This window comes from Heteronotia binoei, chromosome 6 (assembly GCF_032191835.1).
Source record: "Heteronotia binoei isolate CCM8104 ecotype False Entrance Well chromosome 6, APGP_CSIRO_Hbin_v1, whole genome shotgun sequence".
NCBI classification, from domain to species: domain Eukaryota; kingdom Metazoa; phylum Chordata; class Lepidosauria; order Squamata; family Gekkonidae; genus Heteronotia; species Heteronotia binoei.
This window is the reverse complement of record NC_083228.1, coordinates 82485342-82503227: the sequence shown is the minus strand read 5'-3', so window position 1 is coordinate 82503227 and position 17886 is coordinate 82485342. Positions and strand designations below refer to the sequence as shown.

The 17886-nt window shown below is 41.3% G+C and overlaps 1 protein-coding gene across 2 annotated transcripts; it reads left to right on the top strand.

Moving 5' to 3' along the window:
* The first annotated feature begins 264 nt into the window (after window positions 1–264).
* SNORC (secondary ossification center associated regulator of chondrocyte maturation) lies at window positions 265–16774 on the top strand. 2 transcript variants are annotated; one of them, XM_060240858.1, is made up of 3 exons: window positions 265–552; window positions 14631–14813; window positions 16644–16774. In XM_060240858.1, the coding sequence occupies exons 1-3, from the start codon at window positions 480–482 to the stop codon at window positions 16751–16753; spliced, it is 366 nt and encodes a 121-aa protein (XP_060096841.1). In that variant the 5' UTR covers window positions 265–479; the 3' UTR covers window positions 16754–16774. The 2 variants fall into 2 exon arrangements, with proteins under 2 accessions (XP_060096841.1, XP_060096842.1); XM_060240859.1 differs by having other exon boundaries at window positions 266–552; window positions 14634–14813.
* The last annotated feature ends 1112 nt before the right edge of the window (window positions 16775–17886 follow it).

Below are 17886 nucleotides of genomic sequence, written 5' to 3'. Positions count from 1 at the left end.
GCTGCTGAGTTCTTACAGGATGTACGGTTTAGCCTATCCAAATATACCCCTGCCTTTGGGTTAGCATTTTTAATGAATGCTGTTATTCACCACTGTCCTTAACATAGGGTGATGTTAGATGTGTGCTCTGGTTGTTAGACACTCAGTGCAGTCCTTGGCGCCTTTGGGTTTTGCTGCTAACTGCCAGAGGGTGTATACATTACGCCAGTGGGAAGGGTTGGGACTGTGGAAAGGGGGGGAATAGGGATAAACTGTAAGAGGGTGGAGCTGCCTTCTGCCTGGAAGAGGTAGATCTATCACAGTCAGTAACTGTATGTGGATGAGACTCTACAGAGGGTTTGCAACTCCTGTGTACACATGTGAAAAGATTTGAGAACTGACTGGACAAGGGTTTTATTTAGTCTCCAAAACCTACTTCCTCATTAAGGCTTCAAAGAGTTTGAGCATTCCCAAAGGCATCTTGATTCCTGAAGAAGGCAATGCCCCACACCACAGTCCTTCGTCTCATCCTGTTGACACTCTCTGGCATCCTGCTCCCTTTTGTGAAAGCAGGTAAGTTTGATTTCTTGTCTCTGGCCATCATTATACTCAACTCACCAAGCTATTTACCTCCTTACCTTGTTCTCCCTTGTTTTTTCTCATGACATTCAACATTCCTTCCCCAGGTAGTGTACTGGCAACTACTGATGAGCAAGAGAAGTTTCTGAACCTCACCCACATTTGGAAGTGAGAGGTGGAAAGAGGCCTTTTAGACCATATATTTAGGAGAATGAACTGCAGAGGTAGTTGAGACTTCATTGCCTGGATACATAATTATGCCTGAAGCTCAGATCAGGAGTTTGTTGATAATGTCACTCAGGATTGTGTCAGTTCTGTGCTTCAGTAGGGATAATGTGCAAACACTGTGTTTCATGTCATGTGTCAAATTCCACCCTTATGATAAATGTATGGGTATACTAGGTGGCTGAGTAAACTGTACTGTGGACAAGAGGCAGGGTTTAGGTGTCTGTTTTGCCCCTTACAGAAAAATTAGCAAATGTATCCCAGGGTGCTGAATATGCATTAGATACAGGCTGCAGATATTTTTCTTTGCACTGAATTCTTTAATAAGCAATCATAGCTACTAACTCCTCTGGACAATCTAGGTTAGCCTCCATTGTTCTGGTTGGTACCTTGCAAATACCAGCAGAATTCAATTTTAGGAAAATATAAGGTTGAATCCTACCATCTTTTTCGTTTATCCTGCCTAATTTCTCCTCCTGACTGCATCTACCATGCTTTTGTTCACAGAAGTCCAATGATTCCCCAGGATACCCTTTCTGGTGGCCCTGTGTCATGAGCATGAAAGCTGATAGGTCCAATTCATAGACAAAATGTAGTGTAAATTAATCTAAAACTGCAAATGTTCCTTTTAAAACAATTGGCAGTTCTGGAAATGCACATAATTTATTTTTATGCTGGGCAATCTACTTATGTGACTTAACAAAATTAATGGATCGGGCATATTTGGGAAAGGAATTAGTAGCCTTTTTGTCTCACTTTTTCTGTGTCTTTGGAATTAGGTTATTACTGTTATTAACAAAATTCATAAGCCGCTGTTCTGCTTCATACAAACTGTAAAAGTTTATCTGACTGAAGGCTAGAACACTTCTTGATCTTTACATAACATTTTAAGCAGAGGTGAAACATGCAAGACATATGTACTCAGAGTGTGCAGAAGTGAAAATTCCTGTTGTTTGATTTACAAATATAAATGGGAATAGCTTGCTGAGGAGATCCAGAATCACAGTAAGAAGTAGTGTGGGTGCCCTGCCTTTTATTAAATTTGTAATTGCGTAAGATGGACAGCTTTTTAGTTGCACAGTGGACATTTGTGCTGGTACAAATGTTACATAAAATGCATTGACAAATGACCAGTCAGATGAGATCTCTGTCTTTTATATTGGGACAAGATGAATTTTGCACAAAAAAAACTACCTATGAAGGATTATGAAATAGCTTCGGAAGCCTTCTTGTAACAAAATGGGATACAAAACAATGCTGCATGTACTAAATGTACAAGGATAGTACCAGGGCATTTCAGTTTCTCAGTGCATTTCCAGTGACAGAATGAAAAAGACTAGTTTCATTTCCAGGTGTATCATCAAGAAAAAGAAGGGTCCATCGTAAATTCAAATACAGTTTACCGGTATATCATAATTTTAAAAAAATCTTCTGTGTATAATGTTTTTAGGGGGTTGTGTTTAGATTTGTCTAGCATTTGGGAAAATAAGGGTATGTAATTTTAAAATATAAAGTTAGTGATAAATCCTGCAAATTGATGGATATTTTAATTGGCGTTACATGGCACAGAACGTTAAAGGCATTTGAAGTTGGCTGTTGTTGAAACACTATCCTGAAAATCTGTGTTTTTCCATCTATGAAACCACAGTAGCTAATACACATCTGTATTAGATTAATGCAATTCCTGTTTGTTGCATTTCTATTTAATCTAACATCTATATTGTTGTAATCTATCATCTATATTGTTTCGGTTACAGACTTTATTGTGGGTTTAGCAATGAACCTCTCAAGACAGGAGATCTTACATAGCATTCCCTTATGCTGGTTCCCTGTGCAACAGCCCAAAAGATTAATCTGTATGTGGTTGTTCTCTGTGAGTTGACTGACAATCGTTTGGTTTCTCATTTTTTCAACACTCAGTTCACAGATGAATGCGTGATTTTTCCACTGAAAATGTGTGTCCTGATTCAGGGCGAAACCTGGGGAGGGGGCAGTGCCGGCATAGCTGAGTAAAAACACCAACCTGAGCAACATAACCAAAAGTCCAGAGGTCATGTATGCAGAGGGTTCAACCAGAGTTTGAGGAGTCTGTCCAAAAAGCCAAGTCATGGGGTCCAAAGGTCATTCAAGCAAAGGTTCAAGAGTAGTGGTCGTTGAGCAGGTATGAGGATTGTGGTCTGGAGTCAGGCAGTTCAGGAATCTCAGGAGAGAACACACTGGGCTCATGAACTGTCAGCCTGACTTCTTAGCCCCAGGTGATCCTCCTGAACTGTCAGATCCAGGGGCCATCAGGCAGCTAGGCACGAACTCTGCCTCCTTTTGAGGAGTTCCAAATGCACCTTCCAGTGCCAGCACTCAAACAGCTCGGGGATTCAGGGCAGCAATGCCACCTGTGACATCTGATCTGGGTCCCAGGTTGTTGAAGCACTGCTTTCTGAGGGTGACTACTCAGCAGAGCCAATGCTCATGGAGTCTGAGTGTGCGCTGTCAGCATCCAAATGTATGACTGGGCCTGCCTCTGCTGTTTCTTTGTCATTGACAGCTCTGTAAGTCTCATCAGGCTGACCCACAGCAGCAAGATTGATTTGATATTTTTTCCGTACTCTTTGACCTGGTGTGGCCTATTCACCTATTACTTGATAGTGCAGTTATTATGTGATGTACATGAGAGCTTTCCCAGCTTACTGGAGATGAACTGAAACATGCAAAGACCACCATCTGAATTCCAGCTTCATCTCTGGTCTTGTTTTGTTTGTATATTAAAATGTATATCTCTTGTGGCTCAAGTTGCTTACAATTATAGTTTAAAAACATTTTGTTTAAAACTAAAAAACCCCCAAACCACCAGATTTCTGCCCTCTTCCTTAAAAGATGCCTGCTATTCAAGCCCCCTCAAAATCTTTCAAAAAGCAGAACTTGCAGCACCTCCTGAAGATCTCTTAAGGAGGGAGCCCCCTATCTCTTCAGGGAGCCCATTCCATAGAACAGGTGCCATGATGAAAAAGTTGAAGCCAGACGGGCCACCAGATAGCTGCCAAATTACCATAGTTGATGCACAGGGACATGTGGAAGGAGACCATCCTTCATATAGATATGCCTATTTCCTTAGTGCTGCCTTGGTACATAAATAGATGATAGAATAGAAAAAGTATACTGTATGAAAGCATATGTAATTGTTGAAAGGTCCTGCTATGTGTTATTAGTTTCACCCTTTGCGTTTTTGGGGTTTTATTTGCATTTTAACTAAATGGTCGAGGAGAAAATGTCTTGCTTAGTCCCAACAAAGCAATGAAAGGGGTACAGGCAGTCCCCAAGCATGCCCAGATATATACACAGTCCCAGCCTTTTTGTAAACAAGTTTATTTAACATTCAGCACAACCATGGCGCTCTGTGTGGACCAAGGCTTCAGTTTGCACCATCACAGACTTCCCTTTGTGCCTCTGAAGAAGGGCTCTTTTCATCCACGCACTGGCCATGTGCCATTGTGGCTACCTGAATCCATACTGCCCACTCTTGGTCTCCAAATTAACTTGGTCCCAGGTTTTTCTGTGTCAACGGTTCCTGGCTTTCCACAGTAGAGCCCTCCAAAGTGGGCAGGGAGATCTTGATCTAATCCCAAAGACACTACTCATGTTTTAAATCTTAGCCCAAGGGACTGGCCCTCTTCACCACTTTATGTCACAGTACTAATATGAAAACCAGTTAAATAACTGAAACCCTCCACCATATTGCAAACAGAAATCAAAGTAACTGAATCCAGAGTCTATGCTGATGTTTGTGGATGAAGGAACATCGAAGAAAGAATGAATCAGTATTTCAATAACCTACTTTCTATTACTGAGGAAGACAAAGCCTTATTCTGGGGCTTAATCTGAGCCAAGGCTAACACCATTTAATCATATAGACAGTTTTAAATGCTGATGTTCAGCCCTGCAACAAACTTGGAAGTTCCTTTGAACATGTGTAGAGTGTCATACCTTCACTAAAGTGTTTTGTGGCATTTTAAAGACTAACAGAAGTTGTTTTTAACTCAAACCCACTTAATCCAATGTATGAAGTTGTTATCCATACTACTCATTGTTATCCATAGTACTCATTAACTACACACATCCCTATGTATCTAAATTTAGGGGAGAAGAGCATAGAACAAAGATTTGATTCTTTATGCTTCTTATTATATACAGAGTATGCACTCTCATTGACTATTTCGTAGTCTTTCCCAGTAATGATGAATGCAAGTAAGAATAAGCAAATACATGAAAGAAATCACTAGTATGGCTGTTTCAGCCTTGAGAACGCTCTACATTAAAAAAGCAACCAATACAGCCATTCATGTCATATGTCTGTCTTTCATTTAGAATTGGGTAACTGACTCTAGCTTGCCCAATACGTCATTTGAAAAAATTTAAATTCTTCCATAAGATTATATGCAGACTTGCTTTTTTGGTGACACCAATTGCTCCTTTGATGAGTAGTGCATTATAGAAGGTCCTTTAAACACACACACACAATTTCTGTTTGGCTTCAGACTTCAGCAATAAAAGGTATGTATTAAATGGAGAAACAAAACATTTTACAGACCAATGTTCCCTCTAAGCTGTAGAATTTTGCGAGCAGAAATTCTACTTTGTGAGCTACCAGCATTAAAGTTGTGAGCTACTGCATAAATTAGTTTGCTCTGGAGCCATTTTTTGTGAGCTAAGACAAGTGTGTGAGCCAGAGGCTAAAATACTGTGAGCCAGTTCACACTAACTCAGAGGGAACACTGTTTCAGACAAAGATTTGTATGTTTATATAAAGCCTTTGTAGTTGAAATGTAGCTTCTTTGTTTTGTAGAAAAAGAAGGAGGTTGCAAAGACTACAGGTTTACAGCCTGTTTGAAGCAGAGAGAGTTGGGTGGGGGACCTCTTGGGTTTAGCTCTGAACCATCCTGTTTCTTCTAACAGCTGATCTTTTCATAGATAGGCTTTCGATGTCAACATGGTTTCTACTTCCATGTTGTCTAATCTTACTCAGTGTCAGTAAAATGTATAAGCAGTGGCAACACAGGGTGTATATCTATGGGTTAGATTCTTAGGTGGCCTGTCTGTATGCAGAAAGTACAATCTGTTGTACACCTTTGGTTGGATCCAGACTAAATAGGCAATTTTTACAGATTCCTCCCCTTTTAATTCATCAGTGATCCCATGTCATGGAGATCAGTGGGCGGGGGGAGACAAGAAATTTCCATTCTGTGGTTAGAAAACAAGTCTAGATTCCATCTCATGCACTAGAGCACTGCATAAGAAAAGGAACGGATTATAATCTGCTTGCACAAGCTCCTGTGCACCTAGAAGCACGACTGCTATAGAATTTCTCACAGTGCTGCACAAATTCTTGTGTAAGAATCTGTCTTCCCTCCACTCATAACTCACTGAATCCAACCCCTTATCCACTCATCGTACATGGTTGTTATAGATATTCACAGTAATGTGTGGGATGAGATTATGGAGATAACTCTCATACCACATAAGTAATAAATCCCGGAAGTTATGCTTGTAAGAATAGCAGTGGCACAACATGAAACATAGATGGTAGTCCTGACCCTTCTTTTGTACCATTCTGTAGGATAAGTGTGTAACGGACCGGGGCAACTGAAGAGTGATCAATTTGGATCCATTCTGGAAAGGTATCAGGCTTCCTGCTACCACCTACTGTGCACATGTCTTCCTTAGATTTTAATAGAAAACTGTACTGTAATGAGATCTTAATTTTAGATTGTTTTTTCTGGCTTATTTATATGCCTTGAATTTTTTATGTGTAAATGTTATCTGATTGGTCATATGACCATAATAAAGAACAAACAAATGATTTTAATAAAGCTAAAAACAGACATAAAAAAAGAGAGAGATTAATAGTGTCTACGTAATCCTTGTGGGTGCCAAAAGAAGAAAGAGAAAAACATACCCCCCTCCGTGTTCTCGAATACCTCCTTTTCACTTATTCAAAATAAAATAATCACTATTTTCCCACTGTAAGGTGTTCTGCTTCACATATTTCTAAAATACCTATTTGTTCAGATAGATCTTCATTCTCAGTGATGATAATAATAATAATAAACTTTTATTTGTATCCCGCCCTCCCCGCTGAAGCAGGCTCAGGGCGGCAGTGATGGCTTATACCAAGAGTCCCCAACATGGTGCCTGTGGGTGGGGTCGGGTGAGGCTTTTGCACAGCAAGGCTTCTGGCTGACCATTGGAAAAGTGATTGGCTGTGCAAATTTTTAAAAACATTGCTTTGGCACCAGCTGCCACCACAGCACAAGAATCTTCACTGTGTGACTAGAGAAAAGCTGCTATTGTAGCTATTTTGTGGCTGCACCCACTATGCTATGTCAGAATTCCAAAGGTACCCACAGGCTCAGAAAGGTTGGGGACCCCTGGCTTAGACCAGTGGTTGGGGTGTCAAACTCATTTGTTATGAGGGCCAGATGTGACATAAATGAGACCTTGTCAGGCCAGGCCATGTGTGTCATAAAATGTAATGCCAGGTAGTGGAGATATAAATTTTATAAACGATGCTGACAAACACGGTTAAAGATTTTTTTTTTAAAAAAAGATAAAACATGCTTAAAAGATTTGCACCCTTGAAATATTTTGTTTATTTAACAGTTTCTGATAACTGACACCACTTGCTCAAAATCTGGAGACAATGTCTGTGCTGTAGCAATCTGTGTATGCTCTTCAGGCGTTCAGATGTGTGTCTGTAAGCTGCAAACCTACTTTTGATTTATTGACATTCATTACAGAAGTTTCATGGTCAATGTTTTGAGCCTGAGGCCCAGGGGAAAGCAGAAATGGCTGGGCATTGTGAGCTTTTGTGAGTAAGTTGCTTTATGTGCTGGTCAGCTAATGAAGAAAATAGAGGCTTTGCTCTGTAGCTCCTGTGCAATTGAGGAAACCTGGCAGAGCAGCTGTAATGTAGAAGCAAGAGAGAGAGAGAAGTAAGCAGATGATAGCGAGTTACTCATGGACCTGATGGGAGCCCTCTGGGGGCTTGATCCGGCCCTCAGACCACATGTTTGACACCCCTGGCTTAGACTATAGCTGTTCTGAAATCCATACTCATGTTTTCTGAGGTTTCTTCCCCCAAGCCCCACTAGTAAATAGTCTGTCACCCAATTATAAGCATGATCTCAGTCAATAATGTTAAATAGACATTACAGTTTAAGGTCCTATTGATTGTTCCTGTTGATCATTACAAATAATCCAATGTCTGTGACATTTTCAAAAATACATATTCACTCATATAATCCACTTGTATTTTAATACCCCCAAATGTGTATTCTGTGTGGGCAATTTATGTTGGAAATGTTGTATTTTGGTGGACTTGGCCAGTTTTAGTAAAAGCATATGCTTTGTCTTCTCTCAGAGTTTAGGTGCAGTTTCAGGCTTTCTGTACCTACAAAAACCAGTTATATAATTTTTTAGATGTGGGAAAGGAGATGGCAGGAAGAAAAGGTCTCCTGTTTAGGACTGGAGAAAGGGTAGTGGATTGCTGCAAGTAAACCATCCCTTGCTGCAGGATAGTATCTCTCTTGATAGTAATGCTTCCATGGGAGAAAAACTACATTCAAAAAATCACAACTACAAAACTTTTGTCAGGCAGTGGGGAATAAAGATCAGGCCTGTCCTTGACCTGAATATATAATAGCACTTCAACATGAAGGAATTTGCGGGTGAGGTTTTTCAAGCCATGGAGAGAAACATTACTGTATTTACTAATCACATTGCTATTGAAGGCTGATTTGTATCACTGGAGTGCTGAAAATCTTTTCTAGCCTTTTAGATGTCAGTCAGTCTGCATTTGCAGCAGCAATGCCCCTTACCATTTTATGAACCTTTCAAAAATCCTTTCAGCACCTCCTAACCTTCTGGCCGCTTCCCAAGCCATCTCATGCAAACCTGTTAGTTAAAATCTATTCCTGCCTCCGGCTTCTCAGCAACCAAGGACAGTTGGTTTCTCCTAGATGACTACTGCTCTAAGTCATTGACCAATAGCAAGAAATAAGTATAAGCTGTTTGTTTAAATTGGAAAGTATTAAATGTTAATAGGTAGTGCCAGGTGGTCACCAGTTTGTCAGTCTTCACCTGCACCGAGACAAGGAAGGACAAAAAGGCAGGCACTTTCTCCTTTGTTAGTCATTTTGAATGCAAAGGAAGGGTGGAAGGAGGACACTTTTTTACTTTCCTTGTCTTACCAATGTTTTAGTATACATGGGTTAGAACACCGGGAGGCGGGAGGCAGAAGCCAGATTACTGCTCACTCAGAAAAGGGCCTGTTAACTTGTTTGAAAAAGCCAACAAGTCAAGTTTCCTTGCTGCTCCCTCATTATGGAATAGGGTCTCAGCAAGCGTGTGAGAAGCTCGACTGACCTACTGGAAGGTCTAGAAGGTAATCTTTTAGAGGGCATTTGGTTTTTGGTTTAGGGTAGAGTGGCTAATGGAGTTTTGTTTTGTTTTTTTAGTGCCATGCTACTTTCTGAAGTGTATTTTAAACTCCCTGGGGGATTGAGTTTCTTTAGATTGTATGTGTGTGCTAATTTTATTCTAAATCATCCTAAACTATTCAGAAGGTGTAATAGAAACTTTAAATGCCTTCCAATGGCTGTGTTCCAGTCTGGATCAGACCCAAGGGTGTAGGCCCACGTAGAGCAAGTTGCAATAATCTAACCTGGAAATGACCATTGCATGGATCATTGTCGTGAGGAAAGAGGTAAGGAACTAACAGCTTGACCAGCCAAAGGTGGTAGGAGACTGATCTGGCAGCATTGGTGACCTGGGCCTCCATAGAAAGGGAGGCATCCAGAATCACCTTTAAGCTCCTCACCATTCGGGACGGCATCAATGGTACCCCGCCAAGGGCTAGGAGTCAAATTCCTGAACCTATCTCCCCCCCCCCTTTAACTCTGATACAGGACCTCCATCTTCACTGGATTCAGTTTCAGCCAGTTCTGTTGTAGCCAACCAACCAGAGTTTCCAAAACCCTGGCCAGATTTCCTGGGGTGGAGCCAGGCTGGCCATCTATACAGCATACTGAAGTCATGTCAAAATAAATTTTTAAAAATGCTTTCTGCTTAAGCAGAGAATTCTGCGTTTGGTTTGGGCTGAAATTATCTGCTAAAGAGAATCTATGCAAATTGTTGGCTTGGATCCAAGGTCTTTCTTGCCTCTGCACTCTGGAAGCAGCCCATGGTTCTGGATCCAATCTATTATATTCTGTTAAGATATGTATACCTTGCCTGTCAACTGAAATTCATGACAATAATCTATTGTAAGAAAATGGATTTGTAGCAGCCTCTTGGATGATTTGAACTAAACTGGATTACATTTGCCTGCTGAGAATTAAGGTGGCTGATCCTAGATTGGTAGGATTTGTCATGGGTATACACATCTGGACTTTTTAGTGGGAAGCACTTATTTAACTTTCTTTAGACTTATGCTTGTTCTGAAGTGCCAGCCACCACTGACTTGTGTTATTTTGCATGCCTGCCCAGCATCTGTGTTGGCAGATATTCCTGTTATTAGCCTGAGTGTCTCATTTACTGATATTAATCTTCTAAAACACAGGGTGGGGCTGTTGCTTAGTAGGAGAACTTGGCATGCAGAAGGTCCCAGGTTCATTCCCTGATTTCTCCCAAGTTAAAACTGGAGAGCCAGTTTGGTGTAGTGGTTAAGTGCGCAGACTCTTATCTGGGAGAACCGGGTTTGATTCCCCACTCCTCCACTTGCACCTGCTGAGTTGGCCTTGGGTCAGCCATAGCTTTCATAGAAGCTGTCCTTGAAAGGGCAACTGCTGTAAAAGCACTCTTAGCCCACCTATCTCACAGGGTGTTTGTTGTGGGGGGTGGGAAGGTAGAGGAGATTGTGACCGCTCAGAGTATAGGGCAGGATATAAATCCAAAATCATCTTCTTCAGGTGGCAGGTGATGTGAAAGACCTCCACCTGAAACCCTAGAGAGCTATTCCTAGTTAGAGTAAATAGAGTTGATAGACCAATGGTCTGATATGTAAGAGAACATTATGTACTTAAGACATTTTTTCAGACATCTTTATATTGATGGTTGGTGACCTCTGGGCTCTTTCTCAGAAGAGCAAGGTCATCCTTGCTAAGCATTTTATGCACTGGTAATCTTACCTAGCCGGCAAATGCCAAGAATGGATATGAACTGCAAAAATAAAAACTGGGTTTCTTACCTTGACATCTAGAAACAGTCCATGTCTCACTACTATAGAGGGGTGCTGAAAACAATCTTGGTAGTGTTTTCATCCCCCCCACTCCGCCCCCGAATGCTGTCTGTGGCAATATTTCTGACAAACTTCAAAAGCTGTCCAAGAGTGGAGTCTGCTTTCCAAATGTGAATATTTAATTAAGCAAGAGAGCAAAGTGCCAGTTGCTGTAGGTAAAAAAGTTACAGGATTTATGAAGTAGCTTGAATGGTGTTTGGCCAGGTATTTACAAGAGGCTGTGTAGCAGCTTGCCCCACAGCTATAGTTTTCTAAATGCTGATGTGAGAAGCCATGCAGAGAACACATGTGAAAGGCTTGCACATGAGGGTTTTAAACAAAATAGATGAAAATGTTTCATGTCTGGTGAGTGTAATGTCACGTGATCAAGATGAGTGATCAGTCTGGGTGCAGGATGAGTTTGTAGGCCACCTGACAGTTGCCCATTGGCCAGACTTGACTTAGGAGCAGCCAGCTGATCATGGAATTCTGTAGTTATTCAGTGGTGCTGAATTTCTCATTCCCACCATGATAAACACTAGAAATGGCATTTTGAAAGGATGCCATTGGTATATTTCACAATCTTTAAGTATCAGAGGTCTAAGTTACACTGGATTACTGGGTTCTGCTTGTCTTTTTGCAGTGGCATTCCAGCTGCTTTGATTTCTCTTGCTGGCAATGATGCATATTGAAACTAGGCACTCAGATGTGAAAAGCAAAAGCTCTAACACTGCTCATCTTTTATCTGTGGCTGTGTGTGTGTGTGAGTGAGTGTGAGGAGGAGAATCCTTACTCTGTTCCTCATTGGTCTGAAGTCTGAGTTTTTCTTATGTATTACATTTGTATAAACCCCCTTGTATGTGCTCTTGTTTTGGCAAGCTACTTGTTACCTTTGGTCCTTAACTTAATTTTTCCTGAGGCCAGTTGATCACCTTACAGTGATTAGATGGCCCTACTCCAATTGGGTGCTCTGTTCAAATTTGCAGCATGGTGTGACATTTCCAGTGGTTTCAGCAGGGCCCTGCTGAATGTCTCCAGTCCTTGCGAGGGCCTCAGCTTCATCCTGCCTGAACAAAATGAGCATTGATACTGCTTTCTGGGCCCAGCCACATATAAACAGAAAAGGCTTTTTTAAATCCCGCCAGAGCCTGCTTGGGGGGAAAAAACAGGACATGAATTGCAACATCAAAGGAAATGTAGTTTTCATGGAATATCACCTGAAAAGGCATCATAGGGGCACAGTTAGGGGGAGGGTCTGTCTTACTGTCTACCCAAGTTCCAGAGCTGTGTGTCCTGTTTGTACTCTTCTGGCAGACAAGTCTCTGCTGCAGAGAGGTGAAGCTAATAGTGGGAGCAAAGGAGAGTTTGGTGGTGCAAAGTCCCTGTAAATATTGATCATCTCTTTATAACGCTGTCCTGCTAATGGGCAACTGTTAGTTTGAAACATAGCAAGCTTTTTCAAACTGTGCACTCTTCAGTGGGAAGAACAAATCAAATACAAATATATCTCTTGATATATCCAGACTGACAAGGGAAGCGTGAACTATGAAGTTCAAGATCAAGTTTCTCAAGTCACCCAGAGACACAATGCAATAAAATCTGTAACAATCAGAAAATAGTTACCAGACTTCAAAAATTCTCTTTCCTCTACTTCCATTTGAGCCTCAGAGAGCAGAGAAGCTAGAACAAAATTGGAATTAGATGAGCAGGAGTTATTTCAGAAAATGTGTTGGTTGGAAAGTGGTAACATTTGAGCTTAATGGCTTTATCTAGTAGTCAGAGGGTTTGTGGAATAAAATTAATCCTACTTAAATTGTATAGAGTTTAGATGTGACTTGAAAGCAATGAGATCTGAAAAGCAACCCCCCCCCAAAAAAAACACCTTATCACCTAAAAGCTACCCAACCTATTAAATTTCAGACTAACAACTATGAATATTTTTTGCAGCTAAGCAAGCTACCTATGGCATCTTAAAAACTAAGGTTCTGCACCTATTAGTTTATTTACTAGCTCAAGCAGGGTGGTGGGATGCTTTTTGACTCTTAAACAAGAGTTTGCATAGTATATTTGGCATGTCCGCAATTTTTTAAAAGTGTATAGTGAGGAGGGGAAGTAGGTCTGTTGTGGGGGAGGGAGATAAAGGAGATTGTGAGCCACTCTGAATGGAGGTCGGAATATAAATCCAATGTCATCGCCGTCTTCTAAGTCAGATCACTCCTCCCTCATGTGCTAGCAAGATTCAACCCTAACATTTTTTTTTTTTAATTCTAGCATAAACTTTCATGGAAATTTCTTTATGCATCTGATGAATGGCCTACAATCCATTGACGTTTACAGTGAAATAAAATGTTGGTATTTAGCCTGATCTGTTTTTAGTAGATGTTTCTGAAGACCACAGTCCATGTCATCAGATGCATGAAAGTTAAACCTTAATCAATCAGCAATCGAGAGAGAGGAACAAGGAGGAGGAGAGATGAAATGGAACAGTGGTGTTAAGAAGGATTCCAGTAGGACAACTGTGTCAGTCTGTTTCAGCCTCTCCCCTTTTGTGCAACTTGGTCCTTTTGTCTAAATCCACCCCCCCCCACACACACACACACATTTAGCCTTTAAGAAAACCCTGAGTATATTTGCCAACCAGAGCACCCAGATGTAGGGTCTCCAACTTCATGTTGAGAAATTCCTGGAGATTTATGGGTAGAGTCTGAGTAGGGGCAAGGTTTGAGGAGCAGAGGGACCACAGTGGGTATAATGTCATAAGGTCCACCTACAAGGCAGCCATTTTCTCCTGGGAAACTGATCTTTGTCATCTGGAGATAGGTTGTAACTAGGTTGTCAGCCCCCGTGATGGACGCAAGGTCCCCTGCTGCTAAGTCTCACCACCCCACCACTGATTAGCTAACTGGTGGGGGACATACCAGGAGAAAGAGGAAGGCCCAGGCCGTGTTGGCCAGGAAGCGATATCATCACACCAGCAACATCCATTGTGACACTCTGGTATTTGGGCAAAGAAACTATGGTAGATGCTAATTTTACCATAATATCAGTGTCACAGCCCAAACTGGAGCGTCACTTCCTGTGTGATGGCTGGTAGGTCCTCCCCCCCAATCCCCTATTGGTTGTTGGGAGGGACTTGGCAACACTGGTTGTAACTGCAGAAGATCCTCATGCCAACCCAGAGGTTGGCAGCCTTACCCAATAGTATGTTTCACCTAGATATTTTATCAATTTGTGCATATTATCACTGTAAAATCTAAAGTAACATCAACATAGATTTATATTTGGCATTAGGGCACATTATTGATAGGGGAAAAAAGGAATGAGATGGGTAAAATAAGGCAAGAGAATTATGGTGATGTAGATTTCTACTGGACATTACACAGTAGATGTTAAAGGACAATTGAACAGTTCTTGGCATTTTATTCAATAGAGAGCAATGCTGTTCATTCTGTGCAGTTGTACAAAAAATGAGCCTGAAATATTGCTGAGTTAGGAAGCCTTTGAACATCTCTCAGCACAGCAGCACTGCAGGGGTGGGTTTGGCATGCTGAGAGACTAACTGGACTTTTGTTTGTTCCAGCAGAATACCCCCAAGGACCCATCCCTACGCTGTGGAATGACCCACCAGAATTGCCCTCCGGAGGGGGGCCTTTAGAAACCACCACCACTGCTCGTTTCTCAGACTCTCCAGGATTTCCACCTTATACTTCTGATTATGAACCAGAAGACACAACCCACCTCCACCAACTCGATGATGGAAGTGGTATGTTTTTTCCTCTTCGTCTGTAAACCATAAAGGTCAGCAAGACAGACTTGGCATTTTACAAACTCACTTTGTTCCAAGGAGCATACAATTGACGTTCTTAGTGTGGATGCAAACTACAATCTAAATCCTATCATGCTATCCAATTTATTCTGGAGGCAATTTTCTTTCTTTACAGAGGATTTCTGTGTTACAACTCAGGCTTGTTTGGCCTTCTGCCAGAAGTTATTGTTCTGTATTTTCTTTATGTATATGCTGCCAGCTTTTGAGACTATAAATCTGGATTTACATTCCTCCCCCTGCCCCAATCCCACAAATAATGTATGATTTGTACAACTATGTCCTTACATCTGTCAGTAACTTTGAAGCAACATATCCCACAATATGGGTAACCAAATTAAATACTGTCAGGGTTTCTCAAGTTGAAAAAGAACATTCTGCGAAGTATTTTCTGGGTCTCATGAATCTTTATATTACATGGACAAAGAAGTCCCCAGTTAAACTCGGAATCTAGCTGTGAATTAATTATCTGAACTTTTTCACCATACTGCTTCTCTCAGTCCTTGTTTTAGGCTTTGTGAAATCTCCAGATGATAAGATTTCTGCAACAGAAACCAAAACTTTTAGATGTCGGAGGTTCAAGGGCCAGGCTTAGCCTTTGGGATCTTGCTGTACCTCAGCCTCGATCTTTTTACTCATAGAGCACCAGTTCTGTATTTTACTCACATACACACCCAATGAGTAGGGTTGCCAATTCCCAGTTGGGGGCAGGGGATCACCTGGTTTGGAGGCCCTCTCTCCACTTCAGGGTTATCAGAAAGCCAGGGGAGGAGCTGAATGTCCGCCGGGCACTCCATTGTACCTTATGGAGACTGGTCTCTATAGGGTATAATGGCGAATCAATCCATGGCTCTGGACTGTTTTTTGAGGTAGAGGCATAGCATCTGGTGCCTCTCCTCAAAAACACCCCCCCCCCCAGTTTCAAAGATTGGACCGGGGGTCCAATTCTATGAGTCCCCAAAGAAGGTACTCCCATCCTCCATTATTTCCAGTGAAGGGAAGGCATTTAAAGAAGTGCAATCCCTTCAAATGGGATGGCCAGAACTCCCTTCAGAGTTCAACTATGCTTCTCACAACCTTGCTTCTGGCTCCACCCCCAGTCCCCAGCTATTTGCTGAGCTGGACCTGGCAACCCTACCAATGAGTTACCTTTATTCTTCATCACAGCTCTTCCTTTTTGTTTCCTATCTATAATTTAATTAGAAGTGTGTGGCCTATCAATCTGAGTACCTTTATTGAGTTAACTTATAAATGAAGATACTTATAAATTACCTTCATTTATACCACATATTTTTCCCCAGTGAGGACTAAAGCAGCTTCCATTGTTCTCCTTTCCTAATACTGCCTTTATTTGACACAGGTCAGATTTTTCTTAAGAACATATTTTAAGTTTCCTAAGATCTAGGAAGAGCAAGGTATTATCTAATTTATGCACCTACCTAAACATTCTTAAATAACTACTATAGATTAGGAGCCATTTTCTTATTCCTAGTTGAAACATTTTTTTGCCAGTAAATGTAGCCTCTTTGTTCCCTTCCTGGATTTTTTCTTAATCCTTCGCCCTGCCCTAGGTTGACTTACCAGCTAAAAGTAATTAGCAACTACTGGTTTTAGAGGGTAGAGTTGATGGGCTTTAGAACAGCCATCCTCATGCTGATTCAGTGTTATCCAGTTATGTGATTCAGGCACTGTAGCTTTTAGCAAAAGTATATGCTGAATCATAACATTCGAGTCCTCTCTCACAGCTTTTTCTCTCCTTATCCCTTTCAGGGTCTCTTGGTCCAGGAGCTATTGGTGCCATTGTGATTGCTGCTCTGCTGGGCACGTCTGTGATTGTGGCCTTGATTGTCATCACCCTGCGAAAGTTCTCTGCTTCTTAAAACCAATAAAAGGTTTTTTCCCTAGTACACACATCTGAGCTCTCTCCTTTGTGCCCATGTGTGTTTTCTCTGTGTGAGGTGAAACAAATACCTCATATATGTCCCATGGGATAGCTTTTCTCTTCAACCACCTGAGATCAAGGGCTGTTTGCATATAACTATTTCTCTGTTATGGATGCTTCGAAAAATGTCATGTTTAATGATTGCATGAGGTGGGAGTTTTTTAGCCATGTATAGAGAGACTGGGGAGCCGTTGCACATGGCGTCTTCCTGACATGTACATAGCAGTCATTTGCACCATTGTTCCAGTGTTAAATACATGCACAAGCCATGTTCTGAAACACCTAAAGCCCAATTCAACATGAGAAAATGAAACGCTTCAGCTGGACTTCAGCTCTAACCAGCTGCTCAACTTACAGCTTCTGCAGAATTTGTCACTGTGGTAGGGAACAGGATACTGTGTATTTATTTTTGGAATGCCCTATTTTATGTTTTAATTAAATGAATTTTAGTCTAAAATAACACATTTGCCTTGGCTTATTCAAGAAGCTGTTGCCTACCAGTGAACTTTGTTACTACATAGTGCTATAATACTGAGTTTTAAAAGCCGTTTGCATAGGTCTTATTATTGTTCTCCTGGGATTTCTGTTAACCAGGTATTTCAAGTTAACCTGGAAATAAATATGCAATAGCACCAAAGGCTAAGCAGCTATGTAGAACTTGGCTTGTGTTTCTGAAGTGTTAAAATTCACTCCAAGGTGTAGTCTGAGTGGTTCATAGTTCTAGCCCTCTGACAGGGTAGCAGGCAGATTTGAAGAGGCAAATACTTAGGTCTGAACATGAGAAGCAAACTGAGCCCAAATAGATCAGTTCCCACATGATAGAACTAAATCTATATATTATGTAAAAAGTCTGGGATGACTGGGGGGGGGGCCTACCTTCCTGATAAGTCAGGATTTTAAATCATTTGGTCAGTTATGCTTTTCTAATTGTCCCATTCCATTCAGGCCTCTCATTTGTGACACCTACAGTTACAACTAAAAACACAATGGGCCACCTCGGTGACTGGCAGCTGACGTTAACTGTTCATTGTGCACCTCTGTGACAACTCAGCAGTCTAAAAATTACAACAA

Excerpts from the sequence above, each read along its gene's own strand:
- SNORC (XM_060240858.1), top strand. The coding sequence starts at position 480 with ATGCCCCACACCACAGTCCTTCGTCTCATCCTGTTGACACTCTCTGGC. Across the intron at positions 553-14,630 it reads GCTCCCTTTTGTGAAAGCAG|CAGAATACCCCCAAGGACCC; the intron begins GTAAGTTTGATT and ends TGTTTGTTCCAG. Across the intron at positions 14,814-16,643 it reads CCAACTCGATGATGGAAGTG|GGTCTCTTGGTCCAGGAGCT; the intron begins GTATGTTTTTTC and ends TATCCCTTTCAG.